This window comes from Oncorhynchus kisutch, linkage group LG15, assembly GCF_002021735.2.
Source record: "Oncorhynchus kisutch isolate 150728-3 linkage group LG15, Okis_V2, whole genome shotgun sequence".
In the NCBI taxonomy this organism is placed as follows: domain Eukaryota; kingdom Metazoa; phylum Chordata; class Actinopteri; order Salmoniformes; family Salmonidae; genus Oncorhynchus; species Oncorhynchus kisutch.
The window spans coordinates 71,483,992-71,505,124 of NC_034188.2; the positions used below are offsets into that span (position 1 = coordinate 71,483,992).

Here is a 21,133-nt window from a genome sequence, read left to right on the forward strand (position 1 = left end):
CTGAGGATTTACAAGCCAAGATGTGTTCCCATGCATCTCCACGCTGATCTGATGTACAGTACAGTCCCTGGAGAGGATTTACAATCCTATTATGTGTTTTTAATTTCTGAGAATATATGCATTATACAAATCAATGTCATATGTGTAAGGGTATAGACTTACAGTGGTATTATTCCACTATATTTCATGTGAGAACACGAATGCCTCAAATAGTTCCTTCATAAGTGAATTATTATGTGCGGTAGAGAGGGAGTTTTCAGAAAGTGCAGAGTTTTCAGAAGGAGTCTGTATCTCTCCCGTGATGGAGGCAGTTGGTTTCACATTGCTGTTCTGTCAGTCAGGCCTGAAGCGCTCATTTCCGTGGAAACCTTGTGTAACCTGCATGGGCAGCTACATGTCAGACATACTCTATTCAGACTCTCCTCTCCTCCCACACATCAGAACTACTTCTACTGTAGAACAGGGGGCGTCTAGCCCAAGAGTTAGGCTATGTACAGTACACCAGTACAGAGAGGTATAGTCGTGATCCAAAGCAGACTGTGTCTCAATACTCTCCCATTTCTCCTCTTTATCTCCTCTGTCTTTGTCTGTGTGCAAATATGTTGCCGTCACCAATCATCACCTATTCAGAGGCTATGAAGGAAAGCCGTGTTAGACCAATCAGACCGTCACTTTACAAGTTCCGTTATGGTTCTGGGACCAGATAACTAGTCAATGGAGCAGGAAGAGTACAGTACAGTCCAGTTTACAACACACACTACACAGACACTGACCCAAGGAGGTACAGTACTGTACTGCACAGCCCTTGAACCATGAATCAATCTGGCTGCCAGTTCCTGTGGCAGGCTTTCCTGTCCAATCTCTATTGCTTCCTCCTATGCACGCTTGGGCCCAACACACCCCATGCAGCTGTATTAACACACACACACACTTTCCCAAAGGTTTAATAGCAGTAAAACCGGGGAGATTCATTTGTAAGCGTGAAGTTGTAAGGTGACCCATTTCTGATACGTCCCCACCATTCAGGAACGGTGCCAGAAGGCAAGCTGTGATATCACGAGTAGGATTACACTTTCAGAGCCAGGGAGGTGTTGTATGGGGAGGGAGGTTGTAGGGGGTTCATAACACAATCTCTGAATTAAACCTAAAGGCCATATTTTGATAGTGTAGTTAGCATACTGATATAGCTGGCTATAGGATCTTTCCTACTAATGAGGACTGGTGTTACAACACACTTCAGAATAATGGTATTAAGACTTAACTTGAGCTCGGTGCCAAATTAACCAGAGCGCCATACAAGTTCATGACCTCGAGCTCGGTGGGAGGCACTCTCTAAGTACTAAGCATGATGGGAGCAATGAGGCAAAGAGGACTGAGCTCATATCATGTCCTTCACACAGACTCAGAGCTCACAGCAGCCCTGTCAACAACTCACGCTGGCACCAAGGGGAAAATACTGCAGGCAGGATATACTGAAGGTCTCTCTACCTCCAGGGAGAAAAGAAGGGGAAAATACCAAGTCAGATTTCTGGATTTGTTATCATCCAGTCAACCAGTCAGTACTGTGGCATAAGTCTCTTTTTAAGTGGAATGAAAAACACAAGACAGTCACTTTCCAACTATGGGTTGTTATTGGAGCTCAGTCAGTGTTTAGGTGGGTGTAGGGAAAGGGGTGGGGGGGGGGGGGTTTGAGATCCAAAATGTTGAGAAGGTTTAGATAAAACGGGAGCCAATTAAATCAGGATTGCTTCCTGAACGGAGTCAAATAACATGTCAGCAGCACGGGTACACTGTAATGAGGTGTGTGTGTGTGTGTGTGTGTGTGTGTGTGTGTGTGTGTGTGTGTGTGTGTGTGTGTGTGTGTGTGTGTGTGTGTGTGTGTGTGTGTGCGTGTCTAATGTGTGCTAAAGCATACCAACACGAACACGTAAAGACTGTGACAAACACACAGGCACCCAAACACCAGCAAGGCCCTGTGGACGGTATGCATCGATTCTGTCGTTGTAATCTATTTCAAAGCAAGCCAGGGAACCGAGGGCACACACAGACTCATGCTTTTAGTGCACCTCTCCACCCTACAAAGGCAGTGAACCGAGGGCACACACAGACTCATGCTTTAGTGCACCTCTCCACCCTACAAAGGCAGTGAACCGAGGGCACACACAGCCCCATGCTTTAGTGCACCTCTCCACCCTACAAAGGCAGTGAACCGAGGGCACACACAGCCCCATGCTTTAGGGCACCTCTCCACCCTACAAAGGCAGTGAACCGAGGGCACACACAGCCCCATGCTTTAGGGCACCTCTCCACCCTACAAAGGCAGTGAACCGAGGGCACACACAGACTCATGCTTTAGTGCACCTCTCCACCCTACAAAGGCAGTGAACCGAGGGCACACACAGCCCCATGCTTTAGGGCACCTCTCCACACTACAGAGGCGGTGAACCGAGGGCACACACAGCCCCATGCTTTAGGGCACCTCTCCACACTACAGAGGCGGTGACCTGAGGGCACACACAGCCCCATGCTTTAGGGCACCTCTAAACACTACAGAGGTGGTGACCCGAGGGCACACACAGCCCCATGCTTTAGGGCACCTCTAAACACTACAGAGGTGGTGACCCGAGGGCACACACAGCCCCATGCTTTAGGGCACCTCTCCACACTACATAGGTGGTGACCCGAGGGCACACACAGCCCCATGCTTTAGGGCACCTCTCCACCCTACAAAGGCAGTGAACCGAGGGCACACACAGACTCATGCTTTAGTGCACCTCTCCACCCTACAAAGGCAGTGAACCGAGGGCACACACAGACTCATGCTTTAGTGCACCTCTCCACCCTACAAAGGCAGTGAACCGAGGGCACACACAGCCCCATGCTTTAGTGCACCTCTCCACCCTACAAAGGCAGTGAACCGAGGGCACACACAGCCCCATGCTTTAGGGCACCTCTCCACCCTACAAAGGCAGTGAACCGAGGGCACACACAGCCCCATGCTTTAGGGCACCTCTCCACCCTACAAAGGCAGTGAACCGAGGGCACACACAGACTCATGCTTTAGTGCACCTCTCCACCCTACAAAGGCAGTGAACCGAGGGCACACACAGCCCCATGCTTTAGGGCACCTCTCCACACTACAGAGGCGGTGAACCGAGGGCACACACAGCCCCATGCTTTAGGGCACCTCTCCACACTACAGAGGCGGTGACCTGAGGGCACACACAGCCCCATGCTTTAGGGCACCTCTAAACACTACAGAGGTGGTGACCCGAGGGCACACACAGCCCCATGCTTTAGGGCACCTCTAAACACTACAGAGGTGGTGACCCGAGGGCACACACAGCCCCATGCTTTAGGGCACCTCTCCACACTACATAGGTGGTGACCCGAGGGCACACACAGCCCCATGCTTTAGGGCACCTCTCCACACTACAGAGGTGGTGACCCGAGGGCACACACAGCCCCATGCTTTAGGGCACCTCTCCACACTACAGAGGTGGTGACCCGAGGGCACACACAGCCCCATGCTTTAGGGCACCTCTCCACACTACAGAGCGCTCTTCTCTACTATTTTACGGGGGTTCCTCTAGGTCTGAATGAGGTTGTTGTTTTTCACAGTACATATTAAATATTCAAAATGTACCAAAATGGCTTCCAGACAGTTTAGAACTGATGCCAAGCCAACCGGAAATACCAGAAAGAGAGGAATGGGGCAGACAGAGAGAGGGAGGGAGGAGTGTAGAGGGAGGGGTTTGGAAGAGGGAAAGGGGGAGAAACAGAAAGCTACTGTAGATTGAGAAGAAGAGCCCAAGAACACAAGGAGAGGGAGAGAAAGAGAGAGGTTGCAGGGTGAGGGAGAAAGAAGGAAAGGACAACTAGGGGTGAAGCGAAGGAAAGGAGGAAAGGAGGAGGAATGGGGAAAGAAACAGGGTGGAAACAGGGTGGAAAGGGTCTGGGAAGGAAAGGGGATGGAACAGGGATGGAACGGGATGGAAAGAAAAAAACAAGACAGACAGACAGACAGACAGACAGACAGACAGACAGACAGACAGACAGACAGACAGACAGACAGACAGACAGACAGTGAGGCTCTGAAATGGATGATAACGAACGAGAGGAGAGGAGAGAAGAGAACACTAGCGCTACTGATTTATCACAGATTGCTGCCAGCCCGCCACTGAACTGTAATATTCAAGTAAACAGAGAAACTCACGGAGTGCACCAAGATAAAGCCAAATGGAGCCAAATCACCTCAGCCTTTGTAGAGACAGAGTGAGTGTTTCAATTTGATGAAGAAGATCTACTGTATTGTGTAGAAATCTGTGAATTCTAACAGCCAGTGAGCTAGCGAGTGTTTGAGGGGTTAACTCAAGAGGGGGCAAAGCATAGCCCGCTGGGCACTTCAATCCGGCCCACAAGGCATTAAAACAAATGTAGTTACAGTCTTGTCCCATCGCTGCAACTCTCATTCGGACTCAGACGAGGCAAAGGTCGAAAGCCGTGCATCCTCCGAAACAGCCGAAACACCATACACCTGGCGACCGTGTCAGCATGCATGCGCCCAGCCCGGCACAGGAGTCACTAGAACGCGATGGGACAAGGATATCTCAGCCTGTCAAACCTGGACGACGCTGGGCCAATTGCGCACCGCCTCATGGGTCTCACAGTCTCAGCCAGCTGTGACACAGCCTGGGATCAAACCCCTGCGATGCAGTGCCTTAGACCCTTCCAGATACAGCAGGGGTTCAAACTTTAGAACCCAGTTCCTACATTTGAATATAAAAATTGATTTGATCAAACAAAACTATGCTACATTTTATCTCTGGGTTCCTCAGGATGACAAATCAGAGGTAGATTACTGAATGTAAGTACATTATCTACCTTCAGAGATGAATGTTTCAAACCAAGTGCTGTGATAAAAGTTGTTGTTGTGTACTCCCTTCAAACAATAGCATTGTATTTTTTTCAATGTAATAGCTACTGTAAATTGGACAGTGCAGTTAGATTAACAAGAATTTAAGCTTTCTGCACATAGACATGTCTATGTCCTGGATATTACTTACGTCATTCTAGTCACATTAGCGCACGTTAGCAACAACCGCCCCTGTATAGGGACACCGATCCCATAGAGGTTAATTAAAGAAGCTTAGGTTGTTCCTTCTACACAGAATCCACCAGAGGTGACAATGAAGACAACATCAAAACGAAACCTGAAACAAGGCTGTAGTACATTAGGGGTGGGACTGCAGGCCTGCAGCCTGCATGATGGGACTGAAAAATAAGTACATATCCCTGCAAGGTGAAGATATATCTGCACTGTACCCATTAACTGTTACGTTTTGCAACCCACTCAGCATTCTCTCATTGATCACTATGGCCTTTCGGAGCATATTGTTCTCTAGTGAAGTTAAACACTAGACAACAGTTTCTTCTAAACAAGCTCCCCACTATACTCTTCCCTCTCTCCACTGTACTCCTCCCTCCCTCCACAAAAAACTTTGGGCCCAATCACAAAATAATAACCATTGCTGGTATTGTTCCTCAGCCTCAGAGCAGAGCAACACAGCATGGCCGACTGGCCGTGGTGGAATGTGGCAGAAAGTTCCCAGAAGGCTTTGTGTTGCGGGTCAGTGGCATGGCAGGCCAGTCCTCCAGAGCTGTGTTTAGTACACAGAAACACACCAGGCCGCTCCCAAGCAAAGCCGTCTCTGCTCGGCTGACTTCACACTGACAACAAACAGCACACAAACAGCAGCGTGGCTAGAGAAGAGCTGGTTGGGCTGGTAGTGGGAGTGGGACACACTAGTTAGTCAGTGGAGTGTTTGTGGCAGTGAGTTGTTACTGTAGTGAGGTGCTTTTGTTTTGTTCCTATGGCAGAGATGCTCTACTCTGCTCTGCTGTCCTGTTTCAGGCTGGGGATCTAGGGCTGTGAACAACAAGGCCTCTCCAGGACAACAGAGGAGATGCTCTGCTGTTCTGTTTCAGGCTGGGGATCTAGGGCTGTGAACAACAAGGCCTCTCCAGGACAACAGAGGAGATGCTCTGCTGTTCTGTTTCAGGCTGGGGATATAGGGCTGTGAACAACAAGGCCTCTCCAGGACAACAGAGGAGATGCTCTGCTGTTCTGTTTCAGGCTGGGGATATAGGGCTGTGAACAACAAGGCCTCTCCAGGACAACAGAGGAGATGCTCTGCTGTTCTGTTTCAGGCTGGGGATATAGGGCTGTGAACAACAAGGCCTCTCCAGGACAACAGAGGAGATGCTCTGCTGTTCTGTTTCAGGCTGGGGATATAGGGCTGTGAACAACAAGGCCTCTCCAGGACAACAGAGGAGATGCTCTGCTCTTCTGTTTCAGGCTGGGGATATAGGGCTGTGAACAACAAGGCCTCTCCAGGACAACAGAGGAGATGCTCTGCTGTTCTGTTTCAGGCTGGGGATATAGGGCTGTGAACAACAAGGCCTCTCCAGGACAACAGAGGAGATGCTCTGCTGTTCTGTTTCAGGCTGGGGATATAGGGCTGTGAACAACAAGGCCTCTCCAGGACAACAGAGGAGATGCTCTGCTCTTCTGTTTCAGGCTGGGGATATAGGGCTGTGAACAACAAGGCCTCTCCAGGACAACAGAGGAGATGCTCTGCTGTTCTGTTTCAGGCTGGGGATATAGGGCTGTGAACAACAAGGCCTCTCCAGGACAACAGAGGAGATGCTCTGCTGTTCTGTTTCAGGCTGGGGATATAGGGCTGTGAACAACAAGGCCTCTCCAGGACAACAGAGAAGAAGACAACAAAGGGGACTGTAGACTCTCCAGGGATTACCCATAACCATTCTAGGTGTATTCAGCATAGAGCGCATTCGGAAAGTATGACTTCTTCCACATGTTGTTATGTTACAGCCTTATTCTAAAATTGATTAAATGTGTTTTTCCCCACATCAGTCTACACATAATACCACATAACGACATTGCAAAAACAGGTTTTTAGAAATGTTTGCAAATTGATCAAATAAAATAAACAGAAAAAAGAAAAAAAAATGACATAAGTATTCAGACCCTTTAATCAGTACTACCCTGGGGCGGCAGGGTAGCCTAGTGGTTAGAGCATTGGACTAGTAACCGGAAGGTTGCAAGTTCAAATCCCTGAGCTGACAAGGTACAAATCTGTCGTTCTGCCCTTGAACAGGCCGTCATTGAAAATAAGAATTTGTTCTTAACTGACTTGCCTAGTTAAATAATAAAAACTTTGTTTTAGCACTTTTGGAAGCGATTACAGCCTTGAGTCTTTCTCCCAGTTTCTCCCATTCTTCTCTGCAGATCCTCTCAAGCTCTGTCAGGTTGGATGGGGAGAGTCACTGCAGAGGTATTTTCAGGTCTCTCCAGATATGTTCGATCAGGTTCAAGTCTGGGCTCTGGCTGGGCCACTCAATGACATTCAGAGATATGTCCCGAAGCAACTCCTGCGCTGTCTTGGCTGTGTGCTTAGAGTCATTGTCCTGTTGGAAGGTGATCCATAGCCTGAGGTCCTGAGTGCTCTGGAGCAGGTTTCCATCAAATATCTCTCTGTACTTTACTCTGTTCATCTTTCCCTCAATCCTGACTAGTCTCCCAGTCCCTGCCCCTGAAAAACCTCCCCACAGCATGATGCTGCCACCACCATGCTTCACCGTAGGGATGGTGCTAGGTTTCCTCCCGACGTGACGCTTGGCTTTCAGGCCAAATAGTTCAATCTTGGTTTCACCAGACCAGATAATCTGCTTTTTTATGATCTCAGAGTCTTTAGCTGACTTTTGGCATCTCCAAGCGGGCTTTCATGCGCTTTTTACTGAGAAGTGGCTTCCGTCTGGTCACTCTACTGTAAAGGCCTGATTGGTGGAGTGCTGCCTTCTCCCCCGATTGCTCAGTTTGGCTGGGCAGCCAGCTCTAGGAAGAGTCTTTGTGGTTCCAAACTTCTTCCATTTAAGAATGATGCCTCTGTGTTCTTGGGGACCTTCAATGCTGCAGAAATGTTTTGGTACCCTTCCCCAGATCTGTGCCTCGACACAATCCTTCGACCGAATGGCTTGGTTTCTGCTCTGGAGGCGAAAGGAACGCACACCTGTTTAGGCGAGGTGCTGGCTAGCGGAGAAGAACACTTGAAAAAGAAAAGGAGAGCCTCACAATGTCCAATGTTTCAACAGACAAGCTGTCTTCATCAGGGTAGAATGACAAACACTGCAGGTCATTAGTTTATAAAGTGTCAAAGGACACAGGTGGGTTTTGCTGTGACATGCACTGTCAACTGTGGGAACCTAGACAGGTGTGTGCCTTTAAAAATCATGTCCAATCAATTAAATTTACCACAGGTGAACTCCAATCATGTTGTAGAAACATCTCAAGGATGATCAATGGAAACAGGATGCACCGGAGCTGAATTGTAAGTCTCATAGCAAAGGGTCTGAATACGCATGGAAATAAGCTATTTATGTTTTTTATACATTTATAAAAATGTTTTTATGTTTTTGTCAAGGGGTCTGAATACTTTCCGAATGCACTGTAGATTAAGCCAGTGTGTGTGTATATGTATGTTTGTATTGCGTGCATGAGTGTGTATACACATGTGTGTATGTTTGTGTGTGTTGCCCACATCTGGTACACAGCTGTGGGTGGAGAGACTAGCCCCAGTCCTAGACAACCTCTCCATGGGCACCGCTGCAGTAACAGGCCATGCTGCATCTTTACAAGGTAGTGTGTATCCTCTCCTCAGCAGTCTCCTACCTCCACTGTGGAGAACTAGCCAGCTAGCCTGGGGCCCACCCAGACAGGTCACAGAACAACTCTTCTCACAGGGAATATTATACCGAGTCCAGAGAGGCCTATTAAAAAGGCACTGGGCCTCATCCACATACTGACTCACAACGTTGCTCTACAGTCACAACACATCTACAAGGACTGGAGAGGAGGAGAGGAAACGGCAGCCATGAAGCTATTAAACTAATGTGCATCATAAAACCCAGACATAAACAATTGACTAATACATTTAATAACATACGGGGGGAAAAAATGTTGGATCCCTTATCCACTTTGGACCATGGACTGAAATGACCCCAGCTGGGCTTGGTTGGGGTTGGACCGTGGACTGAAATGAACCCAGCTGGGCTTGGTTGGGGTTGGACCGTGGACTGAAATGACCCCAGCTGGGCTTGGTTGGGGTTGGACCGTGGACTGAAATGAACCCAGCTGGGCTTGGTTGGGGTTGGACCGTGGACTGAAATGAACCCAGCTGGGCTTGGTTGGGGTTGGACCGTGGACTGGAATGAACCCAGCTGGGCTTGGTTGGGGTTGGACTGTGGACTGAAATGACCCCAGCTGGGCTTGGTTGGGGTTGGACCGTGGACTGAAATGAACCCAGCTGGGCTTGGTTGGACTGTGGACTGTGGACTGAAATGACCCCAGCTGGGCTTGGTTGGGATTGGACCGTGGACTGAAATGACCCCAGCTGGGCTTGGTTGGGATTGGACCGTGGACTGAAATTACCCCAGCTGGGCTTGGTTGGGATTGGACCATGGACTGAAATGAACCCAGCTGGGCTTGGTTGGGGTTGGACCGTGGACTGAAATGACCCCAGCTGGGCTTGGTTGGGGTTGAACCGTGGACTGAAATGAACCCAGCTGGGCTTGGTTGGGGTTGGACTGTGGACTGAAATGACCCCAGCTGGGCTTGGTTGGGGTTGGACCGTGGACTGAAATGACCCCAGCTGGGCTTGGTTGGGGTTGGACCGTGGACTGAAATGAACCCAGCTGGGCTTGGTTGGACTGTGGACTGAAATGAACCCAGATGGGCTTGGTTGGGGTTGGACCGTGGACTGAAATGAACCCAGCTGGGCTTGGTTGGGGTTGGACTGTGGACTGAAATGACCCCAGCTGGGCTTGGTTGGGGTTGGACCGTGGACTGAAATGAACCCAGCTGGGCTTGGTTGGGGTTGGACCGTGGACTGAAATGACCCCAGCTGGGCTTGGTTGGGGTTGGACCGTGGACTGAAATGAACCCAGCTGGGCTTGGTTGGGGTTGGACCGTGGACTGAAATGAACCCAGCTGGGCTTGGTTGGGGTTGGACCGTGGACTGGAATGAACCCAGCTGGGCTTGGTTGGGGTTGGACTGTGGACTGAAATGACCCCAGCTGGGCTTGGTTGGGGTTGGACCGTGGACTGAAATGAACCCAGCTGGGCTTGGTTGGACTGTGGACTGTGGACTGAAATGACCCCAGCTGGGCTTGGTTGGGATTGGACCGTGGACTGAAATGACCCCAGCTGGGCTTGGTTGGGATTGGACCGTGGACTGAAATGACCCCAGCTGGGCTTGGTTGGGATTGGACCATGGACTGAAATGAACCCAGCTGGGCTTGGTTGGGGTTGGACCGTGGACTGAAATGACCCCAGCTGGGCTTGGTTGGGGTTGAACCGTGGACTGAAATGAACCCAGCTGGGCTTGGTTGGGGTTGGACTGTGGACTGAAATGACCCCAGCTGGGCTTGGTTGGGGTTGGACCGTGGACTGAAATGACCCCAGCTGGGCTTGGTTGGGGTTGGACCGTGGACTGAAATGAACCCAGCTGGGCTTGGTTGGACTGTGGACTGAAATGACCCCAGCTGGGCTTGGTTGGGATTGGACCGTGGACTGAAATGACCCCAGCTGGGCTTGGTTGGGATTGGACCATGGACTGAAATGAACCCAGCTGGGCTTGGTTGGGGTTGGACTGTGGACTGAAATGACCCCAGCTGGGCTTGGTTGGGGTTGGACCGTGGACTGAAATGAACCCAGATGGGCTTGGTTGGGGTTGGACCGTGGACTGAAATGAACCCAGCTGGGCTTGGTTGGGGTTGGACTGTGGACTGAAATGACCCCAGCTGGGCTTGGTTGGGGTTGGACCGTGGACTGAAATGAACCCAGCTGGGCTTGGTTGGGATTGGACCGTGGACTGAAATTACCCCAGCTGGGCTTGGTTGGGATTGGACCATGGACTGAAATGAACCCAGCTGGGCTTGGTTGGGGTTGGACCGTGGACTGAAATGACCCCAGCTGGGCTTGGTTGGGATTGGACCGTGGACTGAAATGACCCCAGCTGGGCTTGGTTGGGATTGCTGAGGGTTTTTTGCGTGTGTAGAGTTTTCAGAGGTATCTGCTGAGAAGACAGGAGAGAGAGGAGCAGGAGCAGATGTAGGCTACATGTCAGGATGCTGGCGTGGCATGGCATGGCGTGGCGTTTGTTATTGCTCAGGTTTGACATGGATCCAGGTACAGTAAATTCAGGATGACTTGGGTTAAGCTCTGAAAGAAGCTCAGGGAGAGCAAAAAGGCCTGTTTTAGAGAAATGGGCAGCTGATGCCAAGAGCTGTCAATCATAGGAGGAGGAATCCGGTTTCTAAAAGTCCTACAAACTGGCAGCCTCAAACAAGTTAATCAACCTGCTGTATTTTGCCTAGGTTGAGAATTAAATCATATGCATTTACACATGAGCCCATTGTCTGGGTGGACCCTCCTCAGCCTTATCCAGGGCCAAAATAGACCTAAGTATCTTGTTTGTTCCTGTGAACCGCAATGCTTTATCCCTTCTCCCCATCTTGGTGCTCCTTGCAGGATATCCTGTCTACATGAGCCACTGACTGGGAGCTTCCTGTCTGTCTGGGGCACTGGTAAATCACCATCTGTGTGTGTGTGTGTGTGTGTGTGTGTCAGAGCATACTCCCCGCCAGCCTGCTGACCTCCTCACATTCCTGAGCTATGGAAGAGGAGAATTTCAACATGTCATTCTCTGCCAAGGAAAGTTGGACGTAAAAAATGTTGGGAAACTTTAAAAATAGAAAAACACCCACACACTCAGCCCCTACTCAACCCTAGCGCCCGGCCGACCCCCCTGTTCCAAGAGCTACTTGGCTCCAAGAGGATGGAGGATAGAGGGTCATACTGTAAGGGTCACAGTAGCCTCTAGGGGACATTTTTCTATACAGTTACAGTACACTTCCTAAACAGCACAAGTACTGGAATGACTTATTTCTCTCTGTGACTTTCAACTAATGAAATATTGCGCATATGTCCATATTGTGTCCCTACAGTACTTGGGACAGCTGTGGTACAAGCCCATGTTCCCTACTCTAGGCTTGACAACAGTCTTTCATCCACACGGCTAAGGTGTCTGCCCTGCACACTGGATATTTCTTCATTAACTTTTAGTTGTTTATGAAACAGACTCTGCATTGAATGTCTAATTACCATGGGTCTGGAAAGCCGTTTCAGAGTGCTTATAAATCTGGAGACGAGAGTAGAGCAGCTGCTTGTGTCCCTGTGAAGTGTGCCTCCATTACAGCCTTTGTTGAACTGAGAAATTACCGTTCTGTTGCTTCTCCTTCACTTGAACGGACAAGCTGTTGATGTCTGTTTTAGAAGACAAAGGGATGGAGAGCTGGCCTGCTGCTTAGTGAGACTGGAACATATAAGGAACATATAAATCAGTAAGGGACGCACACAAAAACGCACCCACGCACACACACCTCAATAAACCCTCATTTCCTGTTTGCGTAATGGAAACAGAACACTCGGCCACTTCGTTTTTTAACTATCTTATCCACACTGTGACTCAAAGGGGCTTATCCGAAGAAACCAACTCCAGGGCCCAGGGAGGGAGGGCCCACAGTCCCAGAGTCACTCTCCGTCTCCTAAAAACTCCAGAGAACAACATGTGGCCAGAACACGGCTTGCTGGGGCAGATTAGCCTTTCATTAGGACTTTGTGTCACAAGGGCCCTTGAATCTCAGCCAATTGAGGGACACAAACAAAAAGCTCCAAATTGGCTTCCCTACCCCCCTTAGGGGACAGGACTGCTCGCTACGTGATAGAGCTACATGACAAGCGATAACAAAGACTCAGTATTGTGAGTGGGCATCAGCTGAAAGACGAGAGAGGAGAGGGAGAGTGCTGGCAGGGATGTGGGACAGGAACGGAGCAGGGTTGATTGCAGAAAACTAAGAATTCACTAAATTAATTTTGTCTTAACAGCTCCAACAAGGGATTGGGGGATTCCCAAGTATCGATATCTACAAATTATATACTACCGTTCAAAGGCTTGGGGTCACTTAGAAATGTCCTTGTTTTTGAAAGAAAAGCACATTTTTTGTCCATTAAAATAACATAAAATTTATCAGAAATACAGTGTAGACATTGTTAATGTCGTAAATGACTATTGTAGCAGGAAACGGCAGATTGTTTATGGAATATCTACATCGTGATACAGAGGCCCATTATCAGCAACCATCACTCCTGTGTTCCAATGGCACATTGTGTTAGCTAATCTAAGTTTATCATTTTAAATGCTAATTTATCATTAGAAAACCCTTTTGCAATTATGTTAGCACAGCTGAAAACTGTCATTCTGATTAAAGAAGCAATAAAACTGGCCTTCTTTAGACTAGTTGAGTATCTGGAGCATCAGCATTTGTGGGTCCGATCGCTGCAGTTGTACATAGTCTATTGGTAAATAGCCCACCCATTTTCACCTACCTCATCCCCATACTGTTTTTATTTATTTACTTTTCTGCTCTTTTGCACACCAATATCTCTACCTGTACATGACCATCTGATCATTTATCACTCCAGTGTTAATCTGCAAAATTGTAATTATTCGCCTACCTCCTCATGCCTTTTGCACACATTGTATATAGACTCCCCCTTTGTTTTCTACTGTGTTATTGACTTGTTAATTGTTTACTCCATGTGTAACTCTGTGTTGTCTGCTCACACTGCTATGCTTTATCTTGGCCAGGTCGCAGTTGCAAATGAGAACTTGTTCTCAACTAGCCTACCTGGTTAAATAAAGGTGAAATAAAATAAATAAAACAGGCTCAAAATGGCCAGAAACAAAGACCTTTCTTCTGAAACTCGTCAGTCTATTCTTGTTCTGAGAAATGAAGGCTATTCCATGCGAGAAATTGCCAAGAAACGGAAGATTTCATACAACGCTATGTACTACTCCCTTCACAGAACAGCGCAAACTGTCTCTAACCAGAATAGAAAAAGGATTGGGAGGCCCCGGTGCACAACTGAGCAAGAGGACAAGTACATTAGAGTGTCTAGTTTGAGAAACAAACGCCTCACAAGTCCTCAACTGGCAGCCTCATTAAATAGTACCCGTCTCAATAGTACCCGTCTTCATTAAATAGTACCAGTCTCAATGTCAACAGTGAAGAGGCGACTCTGGGATGCTGGCCTTCTTTGCAAAAATGTCAAAAAAACTGTTTTTGATTTGTCATTATGGTGTATTGTGTGTAGATTGATGAGGGGAAAAAAATATTTAATCGATTTTATAATAAGGCTGTAATGTAACAAAATGTTGAAAAAGTGAAAGTGTCTGAATACTTTCACAATGCACTGTATGCCAAACTTGCCAAACGCTATCATGAAAGTTGTAAACTTTGTGTTTATCCTTGATCCTTAATCATGTGCACCTTGTTTTAAATGATCAAATAAACAAAACTAAAAAGCAGTACAAATCGTATCGGCACCTAAGTATCTTGCTAATATCGTATTGTGAGGTCCATGGCCATTCCCAGACCTACTCCAAAGCACACTTCTCAGGGTGTTGACTGCATCATCATGATCTGTCAGATTGAGACTCTAACCCTCTCACAGCAGTGGAAGTCAGTCAGAGCCTGGGATCTGATTCTAATCTACTCTCCCTGTTTCTGCTCTGGGAGACAGCAGTGGGTTAGCCTACACACTACACAGGGAGGGAGGCGCAGAGCCAGGAAAAGTACAAAAGGGGGAGGCTGGCCTCAAACTGAACAGCACAGCAAAGTCCTTCTTTGTTTATTGGTAAATTCCAAAATAGAACAATGCCGAAAATTCCGGAGTGAGGCAGAAAGGAGGGGTGGGGGAGTGGGAGGGGTTCTGCGGTGCTACCATGTCACCCATTTGTGAGAAAAGCATATTTTGGGGGAACGGATAATTTCCCCTGTGTTTTTCAAGTCTCTCCAAATTTCTCAGTAGCCGGCCATTTCTTCTCTGCGTAGTTTAGACAAGTGTGCTAAGACAAGCTTGTGCCTTGCTATTCCATGTCCTTTCACAGACTAGACTAAAGAACAACTAAGGGTTCTCCAATGGGGACAACCGAATAACTTTTTTAGAACCCTTTTTTCTAAGAGTGTAGGCATTTTCACCTATGCATTAAGACTGACCCATTTGATGCCCTTAAGCTTCAAAGAGCCAATTATTCTGGGCTGAAGGTCAGATACAAAAATAAAGAGGTGTTGAGTGACAACAAACATGGTCATGAATTGGTAGTGTATGTGTGACCATTTTGTAAACCTAGTTTTTAGGCACAGAGTATCCTTCAAGTATCATAACATTCCCTGACCCTGACCGCAATCAGACCACTGTCTGCCACCTAATCAGGGACAAGGCCTACCACACTACACACACACACTTGCAAGTATACAGACACACGCATAATTGCACACACACACACACACACAATCCAAAACACACCCTTTTCACCGCTGCACAACAATCCACTATTACACTGGAACAGTAACATAACCATCTTACTAACCAACATCACAAACATCCAGTCCACAAGATTACAAACAAGGACTTGGCTCAGAGCACTGTGGTTAGGTCTAGCTGTTGGAAAATTCTTGGATAGGAATATGATTTTCAAAAGATAAAAATATATATATATATTGATACATAACTTATGCAGCAGTATAACTATTTGCAGATGACTGAACAAACATGATACATTGTCTGCTGTTCTTGAGTGATTACAGGACACGGTGAACACACACACACAAACACTTTTTATAGCAGTGTAATAAATGGATATCATCACAAACAGATTTAAATTCCGACTGTTGCAAGTTAGCATGAAGAAGGTGTGGCCCATCTTCTCTAACCCTAATGTGATTAAAGAAGTCTTATCCAACCCCCCACCCCACACACACACACACACAGCTGGAGTTGTTTGCCTCGACAACACTTCCTCTGTCTGAACTCTGAACTGGACAGCAGTTCCCGAACAGTAGCCTGTTCACACAGACACACTTTCTACTTACATCAGCATGCAGACATAGTGTTTGAAGAACACACACGTACACACACTTGCTTACGTATCTACCCTCACAGAAGCTGAAGCCCGGGCAGAACGCTCTTCTTATCTGATAAAACCAACAAGCAGAGCATAAAATACAAGATTAGCCACAACAGCTTCCATTTGATATTTTTTTATTTATTTTACCTTTATTTAACCAGGTAGGCAAGTTGAGAACAAGTTCTCATTTACAATTGCGACCTGATATCAACCGGGTGGTCCGGCCAGAAGTCGACTCCATCCACCACTCCATGTTGCCCTTCAACATCTGTGGCTGGGCTGCACACATCAAGGTGACATATCTACATCAAGCCCAGACACCCACAAGAAAGCATGGCTGAAACCTAAACATTACAGAAGATATATAAGGAGAGGAAGAAACATGGCAAGAAGAGTCTCATAAAAACTGCTTCAAGCCGTCAGAGCTGTGGTAAGTTCGTCACTAACGTTTCCCAACAGAACATATATGTTCTGTAATTGTTTTTTTACTCTAACAGTTTTCTGTTAGTTCATACAAAAACCAAACTGGACATGGGTTGAAGTGCGCTGTGGAAACAATGAGAGACTTAAGTGTCTGGGCCACTCCATAGGTTAGGCCACCTGTAAACAAGTTGTGTGGGAAGTGGGAGGGAAATGTGGTTGTTTGTTAGCAAAAGTGATCACCATCAAACAGTTCCAGAGTTACAACACCCATCATGTTAAAACAGTTCCAGAGTTACAACACCCATCATGTTAAAACAGTTCCAGAGTTACAACACCCATCATGTTAAAACAGTTCCAGAGTTACAACACCCATCATGTTAAAACAGTTCCAGAGTTACAACACCCATCATGTTAAAACAGTTCCAGAGTTACAACACCCATCATGTTAAAACAGTTCCAGAGTTACAACACCCATCATGTTAAAACAGTTCCAGAGTTACAACACCCATCATGTTAAAACAGTTCCAGAGTTACAACACCCATCATGTTAAAACAGTTCCAGAGTTACAACACCCATCATGTTAAAACATGAAACAAAACATTGGCATTGGTGACTCACTCCACCATTTAAAAACACTGACTTTCCACACACCCACACCAACGAGTGTGATATGTTGGGAGGGTTGGGTCTAATTCAACCCTACAGTATAGAAGAGCCAAACCAGCCCGTGGGTTGCCTCTCTAGAAGTTGTAGGTCTGAATAGAATGTCTATCTAGGTGATAAGTAGAGGAGTGATTTGGGGTAACTTACATCCTGGACCTCTCGGCGCTGGCCGTCTGTGTTCCTCAGCCAGCAGCGGCTCAGCTCACTCAGCTCCAGGATGGGCTGCACCTTCAGCCTCACCGTGTCTCCAGACTGACGGATCATCTCCACAATCTCGTCCCTGGTCTTGTTCTCAACGTTTCCCCCGTTGATCTCCACCAGACGGTCTCCCGGCACCAGCCCCAGGGCCAGGTCCTTAGTGCCGGCCCCGGGCTCTGCGAAGTGCACCACCCTCCGGTAGACCCCTCCGTCGGCTCCGCGGTCCAACATGGTGGTGCGGCGCAGGGAGAATCCGAAGTCACCCGTGTTGCGGCGCTGGAGCTCCAGCTCCCGTGGCTCCGGAGACTGTGGAGGGATGACAACCGGGAGCCTCAGGTCAGCAGGGAAGGTCTTGTCCACCACCTCAGGGATGCGAGCCATCTTGACCGGCACTGGCCAAGGTGCTGGCCCGACCCCCACCCCGACCCCCACCCCCAGCTTCTGCTGCTGGAGGCTGTGCTTACTCTGCGGGTCGAACACCTTGTTCTCCACCTGCGGGGACGGAGCAGCTGAGTTCTGTCCCGAGAGCGTGGAGGTCTCCGAGGGGCTCTCCTCTTTGCTCCTCTGGGAGAAGGAGAAGCGCTTCATGACCTGAGAGGAGTTGTGCTTGGCCATCGAGCCGAAGTGGGCCACGCGGTCTCGCACCGAGCCCCGGTCCTTGTCCAGACAGCCGCCCCCCTCACCCTTCAGGTCATCGGTGGAGCTGGCAGCGCTCAGGCCGTCTGCGTCCAGCACCATGCTACTGCGGTTGCTCAGGCCGTCTGACTCGATGTCAGTGAGGCTGAGCTCGTGGCTGCTGGCCACCTTGATGGGGATGGGGTTGGAGATCTCCAGCTTGTTCTTGGAATCCCGCTTGGACTCTCTCTTGAGGTTGAAGAAGCCACGCCTCATACTCATCTCCTCCAGGCTGCGCAGCTCCGCCGCAGACATCCTCTCCTTCTTGTCCTTCTTATCCTTCTCTTTCTTCCCTCCATCCTTCTCCTTTTTGATCAGACTGAACATGGTGGTGTGCCTGCTGTGTTGCTCAACACAGTGGGTCCTACCGGTTTGGCTCCTGTTTTCTCAGGCAAGGGGGATTTTTCCATACAGAGGCAGAGGTCCAGTTTTTTTGGGGGGTGGGTCCAGTCTTTCGTAACCTCCAAAAAGTGGTTAAGCTGCCACTAGTTCAAATGCCCTGTGCGAGAGAAAAAACACCTTCAGTCGACCTTCACATCTGGCATGACAGAATGAGAAACAGAGCTCATTATGTTTCATAAATACAATTATAAACTGGGCAGTGGTATAACAAACCGTATACCACGGGTATGACAAAACATTTATTTTTACTGCTCTAATTACATTGGTAACCAGTTTATAATAGCAATAACTCACCTCTGGGGTTTGTGATATATGGCCGATATACCATGGCTAAGAGCTGTGCCTATGAACAGCCCTTAGCCGTGGTATATTGGCCATATACCACACCCCCTCGTGCCTTATTGCTTAATTAGATCACACACAATATATCACTTCCATTGCAGAGGACGAGTGAGGAATTTGTTGCAGAAAATAAAATTGTGCATTTAATAAACACCATCTTTATTTCTCGTAACCAAACATCTTTCTAAGCCTTTTGAGTAGGACTATAGATAGAGCAACCCACACCTTAACACTTTGCAACAGACCATTACCATGCCACACAAAACACTAGCCGATAAAGTGAACATGGAAAAAATATTACACACATCACAACCAAACAACAGTTTAAGTGATCTTGGCAAAATAGACAACATTCCTAGTGTAACGGATGTGAAACGGCTAGCTTAAATAGCGTTTCAATCGGTGACCTCACTTGATCTGAGACCTTGAAGTAGTGGTTCCCCTTGCTCTGCAAGGGCTGTGGCTTTTGTGGAGCAATGGGTAACGATGCTTCGTGGGTGACTGATGTTGATGTGTGCAGAGGGTCCCTGGTTCGCGCCCGGGTATGGGCGAGGGGGACAGTCTAAAGTTATACTGTTACACTAGCCTCCATTAGAGCTTCATTTGCTCAAACATCAAGGAAGATCTTTTTGCCAAAGAGACACTCTCAACATACTGCAGAAAGTAGGCAGGACATTCCCAAAATCTGGGTTTTATTACTATTTTTCTGCCTCAGAGGAGCTACCCCTCTACATCGGGTAGCATTGCACGGAATCCCAAACAGCCTAAGGCTTCAAACCCAAATTATGTAGTCTAGGCCTAAGCTATATTTCAGTCTCCATTTTATATGTGTAAATCACATTCAATGTAAGCCAAACACCCAAATAGGCTTATACCTACCTCCTCTACCTGAGTGATAGAAGACATTTTGAAGGTGAAATAACTGTTTAGCCTAACTGTTGTTCCAGTGACGGATGGGGCGCTCAAAATGGGTCAGAATCTACACAGTCCACTCTGGTAGTCACTGGGTGAAACGTTGGTGTCAAAGTTCCAGTTCTATCTGATGTTCCCAGAGTTCCCAGCAGCAGGAGACCCCTACATCTAAACAAGCTTCATTAATAAGGGGTCAGGTTCTTGCTCCCCAAAAAACAGGAAGCAAGGTGTTTTCAGGACTAGCTATAAATGATCAGGAAGAGAACAATAGACAGACAAATAAACAATTTATCAAATTGTCTTCCTTGTAGGAGAAACAGACAATCTGACAACTAATATGATGGAAATACCTAGCTATGTGAATATCCTGCATAATAGGTCTTGGCAGCTATCACCACATGCACAGTTTTAAAAAATATACTGGCAAGTACAACACATCCATCACCCCTTTTCCAGGAGATAGCAAAACCTTAAAGAAAGTGAATTTGTAAATCATTAATAAGAAGATGTATTGATGGAAATAGATTTTTAATAATGGTATAGTTACATATAGCTCACTATTTTGCATCCTGTGAGCAAAAAAATATGCCTGCATGACGCTCCTTAACAGCTTAATTTTGAGCTGAAAAATGTCATACACTTTCGTGGTTATAGCCAAGCTTCCTTGTTGCTACAGATGTTTACACTTTTTTTCCAACACCGCAGGGATGCTATGGGCACATCATTTTGCCACTTACATCAAGGCTTTTCGTTACAACAATGAAATGCAGCTGAAATAGTTGGCACGCTCCACCACGCTAGCGAGTGAGGTGTCATCGTTCCCCATTCCCTCAATGGACAGGGAGGACAAAAAGCGAGAAAGCTACTAATACTAGCTAGCCAGCTAGCTGATGTCACATTGGGAATTATAATGTTTTACAGGCCATTGTTAACTATAACTGTAAAGTAATTTCCTCTAAATCTGTCTGTCACAGAAAAGCCCTGGCTACAAGACTTTATTGAGAAAAGTGATATTTTGAAACTACCAGTATGCCTTTAGTAAACTTGCACGATTAGCTGGCAGCCCAAGCCTCTGTTCTTTGCCCACATTAATTCTGGTGTAGCCTATCAACTAGGCTAGCTAGCTGCTACATCCCTGTGAACATATTTTGGGATTTCTGAGAGACTTCTATCTATAGCTATCTAGCTAAACCATTCTGCTTTCAATGTTTAGCTCAAATTGGTGCATCGAATCATTTTGAGATATTCTAACATATTCATGAAATGATGGATGACTCACCGTTTGTGTGTGTTCTTCCTCTGCTTTGTGTCGGTGGGTTGACACTGGTGCGTTCGAATCGGAGGGAGCTGTATTGATGGGTGCAGCTCGCACTAGAAAGCAGCTGCGTTGACTGTATATGATTAG

At 47.5% G+C, this 21,133-nt stretch overlaps 1 protein-coding gene across 3 annotated transcripts in view; it reads right to left on the minus strand.

Annotated features, from left to right (window-relative positions):
* The window catches only part of LOC109905816 (unconventional myosin-XVIIIa), a 159,594-nt gene extending 138,461 nt beyond the window's left edge, over positions 1-21,133 (minus strand). For all 3 annotated transcript variants that reach the window (XM_031791034.1, XM_020503439.2, XM_031791033.1), the window contains exons 1-2: positions 21,008-21,133; positions 17,347-18,571 (exon numbers count right to left, since the gene is read on the minus strand). In XM_031791034.1, coding sequence (XP_031646894.1) covers positions 17,347-18,399 — 1,053 coding nt within the window. In that variant the 5' untranslated portion in view covers positions 18,400-18,571; positions 21,008-21,133. The remainder of the gene's footprint in view (positions 1-17,346; positions 18,572-21,007) is intronic.